Here is a 6,146-nt window from a genome sequence, read left to right as displayed (position 1 = left end):
GGAGGTGTTAGCGCGAAATCCCCTGTAACTGCGAAATCGCGCTAACACCTCCATTTCGCGAATTTTTGTTTATTCTATTTAAACTACAAAAACAAATTAACCGCCCCGACTGCGCCAGTCTAAGCTGAACGCTATAACTTCGTCTGTGACGTTGCTTGCCGGTAGTGGATTGAATGAGCCTTGGTTACCGGTTAAAATTTTGCTCATTTGGGGTTAGTAATCTTTATTTGTAACTAAGTATTAAACGCCAACGTCGTTTTTGCATTGGCGTTTGGGGCCAATTAATGCATGTTAGTGCCCCTTTGAGAAGATACCTTTTGTTTTATGTTGTGGAGCTGTATTGTTAATATCAAACAATCTACCTAAACTAAAATAATTATTCGTCGGGTATGAGTGCGCCCTCAGACCACGATGGTCGATATAACGGCAGTGTCCTAGCGGTGGCGCTCTCTACAAAATGGCCGCCGTCTGACATAGAGCAAGTTTATTCTTTTACTGCCTTCAGTTTTTGTCAATTTACCCTTGTATCTCAGTTTATGTGAACACATCTCTTTTATATCTTGATAGAGAATATCAGGTAAACAACGTTTCGAAAACATGGCTTCGAAAATGGCTGCAAAAACCTGGGAATTGTCGAATAATATGGAGACCGTACAGAGCGTGGATGAAATTTACAAATACGATAAGAAACAACAACAAGAAATTCTTGCAGCCAAACCTTGGACGAAAGAGTGAGTTCTTCATTATTGTATTATTATTGATTATTTTCCATGGCAACGTACCTTAAAGCAGACTCATTTTGATAATCAATTACTATTGGTTGGAAGGAATAGTACCTCCATTGCCATTGGTTCGAAGGGTGTGTAAAAATGCAAGTCGATACCCAGGCAATTGAGAGCTACTGGAATAGTGCCAAGGCAAAGCTGAAAAGAATGAATAGAGTATCGAAAAGCATGTTGCCTGGGTATTTGGACGAGTTTATGTGGAGGGAGCGGTATGGAAGAACTGACGCTGCGGCATTCTAAATTAAAACCATTTTGGTACGGCAATCCAAAAAAACTAAACCATTTTGGTGCTGCGTTCTAAATTAAAACCAAACCACATTTCAGTACGGCATACTAAATTAAAACCAAACCATTTTGGTATGGCAATCAAAAAAACACTAAATCATTTCAACACAGCAATCTAAATTAAAATCAAACCACATTTCGGTGCGGCATACTAAATTAAAACCATTTCAGTACGGCAATCCAAAAAAAACTAAACAATTTTGATGCGGCGTTCTAAAGTGTGAACAACAGTGATCAACGCACGCTAGCTCCTCCCCTTTTTTGAACCACCCATACCCCACAGCCACCACCCCCACACCTAAATGGTACAGTCTGGCACGCAAGTTGTTGGCGCTTAAATTGACAACGTCCCTCATTTTCAGTTTTTTTTTTTTGTTGAGTGGAAAACACTAGAACTGATTTTATGGCAGGAACGATAATAAACGCTGACCTAGCCTGCTTTTTTGGGGGGGGGGGTATCGACCACTGTCAGCTGGCATCAGTGTCGCTGAGTGTATATGATAGAGGGAAGTTGTGCAACCAAATTTGCCGAGCTCGCAGTTTTTCGCCGATAAAAAAATAACTAAGGCAAAAACTCACGGTTTTTCATCATTTTTGTAATAAAGATATTATTCTCTATCAATAATCCGCCCAAAACAGGAACATTTCTACTAATTCTTGTGTTTTTTCGACGATTTTTCAAAAAACCTGCGATAAGGCTGCGAAAGTAGAACATTCCAGAGTGGGTGAAACAAGATATCTGATTGGCTGTTTATTTTTGTTGCATCTCCTCTCCTTGTCATTAAGGGTGACTATTAAATACACACTGTAGTGGTTCACTCTGCCAAGGGTTAGTTGGAGGGGTGACCCAAAACAAACATTCCTTGTCATACATGTACCTTACTAATGGTTAGTAGTGTAATACTGTTGGATACTACAAACTTGAATAAGTCTGCTGTCGTTTGTTTAATTTACACTAGCACGTGAATCTAGTAAGCTTCGTTGATGTTTTTGGCTTCATGACTCATTCATAAAATTAAATTCAGAAGCTATGTTGAGTCAGCAATACAAGAATACTTATTTCTCACTATTAATGTGATTCACCAGCATTCCATTGGAAAAGAAAACAATTAAATTATTGTTTCCACTTTGGCCGTAACAAACAAACAACATGCTTTGAAAAAAATAGCTGCCAGATCAGATGTCATTGTCTCAAAAAAAAACAATTTTAGACGTGAATGAGAAAATAAAGTGTATCCATTTTTCATTTTTATCAAAACAGATTAATTTTACATTGAAATATTTGAAATAAAAGTTAAAGTATTTAAATTGTGTCTACTAGGATGGCAACGTTGTATATTATTTAGCTCATGAATATTAATTAGTGACAAACACTTGAATAACTATTGTTCTCCCCAGCATTCAATTTGTGTGTGCGGGCGCCATGCTGCTTTCCCTGCCCGCCACTGTGGTCTCGAGCCGCCACAGTGATTAGTAAGACCGCCACAGTGCTTTTTTCATTGTTCATACTGGAACTGTATTACGAAATATAGAAAGAAACACGTAGCTATCAGGGATCTTGCCACGCTTCCGAACAGGACTATTGTCCGACGTACCGACCAACACGCATCCTGTCAGTCGTGGATTATAATTGCATTGAAATCCTGCCCACGATGCTATTTCACGTTGTATTGTTTACAAGTGTCAGCCTCATCTAGCACATCTTTAAAACAATAACATGTATTGATCGAAAGATAAGTCTACAAGAAGTCTATCAAGGGTGCGGAGCTGGCAAACCCAAAATACGGGAGTAGTAATAATTTGCCCATTGCATCGGGATGGTCTATCCCGAGTTGCTGCACTGCGGTTAATTGCGTTTTTACTACTTCATCGCCAGTGACACTAATTACCAAGAATTAAAAAAACAAGTGAAATTAAGTCGCATTGGAAAGAAAACTGCAAATAAATGGGACTAAAAATTATTCAACTGCAGATGAGACGGACGAGAAAAAAACGAACCCTGACCTCTAGAAATACCTCACCCTAAGGCGACGTAACGCATGTAGTGACGTCACAATCGATGCATGCTGGGTTACAACGGAGATTTTGATTGAGGTAACAAAGATGGCGGCGCAGAGTGCATAATTTTCCGCGATATTTAAAAACAACATTTCGTTGGCGATTTTGATGTAATTTCTAAGTTAATCATCAATGAATGGTTTTAATTAAGCAAACATTCTAAGTTTGTGTATTTTTAAACAAAAAAGTCAGGGACCAATGATCGCAACAGCAGCAGTGAATACCCGTTCAACGCAATGCCGTCAGCTGACAATGTTATAGTGATCGTAGCATTACACAAATAATAGATAGATGAATGAAAAATTGCTGACTTTAGTTTTGAAATGCCGTTGTAGAAAAAAAATGTCATTGTTGATTTATTAACCCGCAATCTTGCAGATTTTACAAATTTAACAACCCCCCCTCGTATGAACTGACAGTATCATTGGCACTAAAACTGACTGTACTTGTACACAAAATAATGATGAACCAGTTACCTCCACGGATAAACAATATATTCACTGACTGGCTATAAGTATTTCCATTTCTTTCCTGTTCTATTTCAAACTTTATTTGACTTGATGCACACATAAAACACAATGAATTTAAATGATATAAAATATATGAGATATGTATCTCTTCTTTATTTGCTCCGCTGTCGACTTTGTCGAGCGGAGCTTATCATATGTCATTTGAGTGATTGTCCGTCGTCGTCCGTGTCAATGTTTTACTTTTTCGACTTCTTCTTGAAAACTACAAGCCTGAATGCTTTGATACTTGGTGTATATGTACCTTGGGTAGACCTCTCTTAGGTTTGTTCATTTCATGTTGATATCTTCAATTCTCTAATTTTGGTGAATATTTTTGTCATTTTTGGTAAAAAGTGATATTTTCGACTTCTTGTTAAAAAATGCAAGTGCAATTGCTTTGATATTACATATATAGGTACTACATGTGGACCTCTCTCAGATTTGTTCATTTCGTGATGATATTTTCAATTCTCTAATTTTGGTGAATATTTTTGTAATTTTTGGTAAAAAGTGATATTTTCGACTTCTTGTTAAAAACCAATAGTTCAATTGCTTTGATATTACATATTTAGATACTACATGTAGACCTTTCTCAGATTTGTTCATTTCGTGATGATATCTTCGATTCTTTAATTTTGGTGAATATTTTTGTCATTTTTGGTAAAAAGTGATATTTTCGACTTCTTGTAAAAAACCAATAGTCCGATTGCTTTGATATTACATATATAGGTACTACATGTGGACCTCTCTCAGATTTGTTCATTTTGTGATGATATCTTCAATTCTCTAATTTTGGTGAATATTTTGGTCATTTTTGATAGAAAGAGATATTTTCGACTTCTTGTTAAAAACTGTAAGTCCGATTGCTTTGATACGATACATATTGTTCATTTTCTAATGATGTCTTCAGTTCTTTAATTGAAATGTGCATTGCTAACAGCGGAGCTATCTCAGCCGATAGGCTGCTTGTTGCAGTTATAATGTTTATTGGGGAAACTAATCATTATGCAAACAAAATTATGCAAATAAGATGTATTGTTATGTAAATTAGCCGCGATGCTTGACTTAGAGTCTGGGGAGAACACTGATACATTTGAACTTTTATCATCGCGAATCATGTAAAAACTCTTCATTCAAGACTTTGTTTACCTTTTAAAAATCGCTTATCACCTATTTCGAAAACCATCATGCAGTTTTTCTCTGAAATCCATACCAACACATCATGCTACGACATCGCTTTACTTCCGCAATGTAATTTTTATGATCGCTACCATTCGGAAAACTTCAGGTTCTGCCAGCATTACCATGCGGTATTCTGATTGGTTAATGGCGTTTTTGACCCATCGGGTCAAAGGACACATGCCGGTCAACTAATACGTCACAATTATCATGGCGGCCTGTGTTTTTCACCAAAGCAATCGAGTGATCAAAAATAATCGCTGAAATTTTACGTTTATTAGTCCCCGTTCGGACGAAGTCCGAAAATCGGGACTTATAATTCGGCCTCCGTCCATGCGTCCGTGCATCTGTGCGTCCGTCCAGAGTCATATCTCAGAATCACATGCAGTGATTTAGCGATTCGATTCAAAATGGCCGACTGGCAGCCATCTTGTTTTTTGAAAATGTTGTATTTTGGACATGCTTTGTCAGTTGTCATTCAAACTTAGTACATAGATTATACATATTAGGATATATGTCCATGACGATTTATTTCTCAATTGGATCAAAGATGGTCGACTGGCAGGCATCTTGTTTTTTTGTTTTTTTATGCGGTATCTCAGACGTGCTCTGTCAGTTTTCATTCAAATTTGGCACATACATGTACTTTATACATGTTAAGATGCATGTGCATGACAATTTGTTTAAAATCTGGTCAAGGATTGCCGATTGACAGCCATCTGACTTTTTGGCTTTACTACTATATTTCCACAATTTATGTACCATTTTCATTTGTATTTGGCACATACATCATACATATCAGTGTGGTTCATAATCAGATCAAAGATGGCTGAATAACGGCTGTTTTTATTTTGGCCATATTACTACAACATGAAACACATGTTTTGATGTAAATAAACAATCTGTTGTAAACGCCACTTGGAACTCAAGTTTCAAGGACACGCTCGCGACAACCCCTCCGCTTTAATATGAGGAGCACAAAGAGAACTTAACGGGGACTGTGTCATTTTCAATGACTTGTTTCATATTAAAAAAGAAGTAACATTTTTTGCATGGCATGACTGAGTAAGAGGAATTATTGGTATAACCGGTGTATAACATCGCGAAGTAAGTTAAGTCACGTCGTAACTTTGATGATTGTTTGGAAGTTTTATTTGTTCGTTCATTACTGTAAATGTAAACGTTGTAGAAGCTGATGGTCGGAATAATGAACAATTTTTTGAAGGAGAATGTTTTTGTAGTAAATAAGATCATGGAAGTCGAGAACATATTCCTGGCTGAATAATGTTTATAACACTGGATGAAGCAAATAAATATGTGCCACATTGTT

At 37.0% G+C, this 6,146-nt stretch overlaps 1 protein-coding gene across 1 annotated transcript in view; it reads left to right on the top strand.

The window, feature by feature from the left end:
- The first annotated feature begins 448 nt into the window (after window positions 1-448).
- Window positions 449-6,146, top strand: part of LOC100367976 (COP9 signalosome complex subunit 5) — a 35,262-nt gene continuing 29,564 nt past the window's right edge. The window contains exons 1-2 of the mRNA XM_085493207.1: window positions 449-478; window positions 568-731. Of these exons, the coding sequence (XP_085349333.1) occupies window positions 598-731 (134 nt within the window). The 5' untranslated portion in view covers window positions 449-478; window positions 568-597. The remainder of the gene's footprint in view (window positions 479-567; window positions 732-6,146) is intronic.

Source organism: Saccoglossus kowalevskii, chromosome 18 (assembly GCF_978046115.1).
Source record: "Saccoglossus kowalevskii chromosome 18, keSacKowa6.1, whole genome shotgun sequence".
NCBI classification, from domain to species: domain Eukaryota; kingdom Metazoa; phylum Hemichordata; class Enteropneusta; family Harrimaniidae; genus Saccoglossus; species Saccoglossus kowalevskii.
This window is presented reverse-complemented; position numbering and strand designations above follow the sequence as displayed.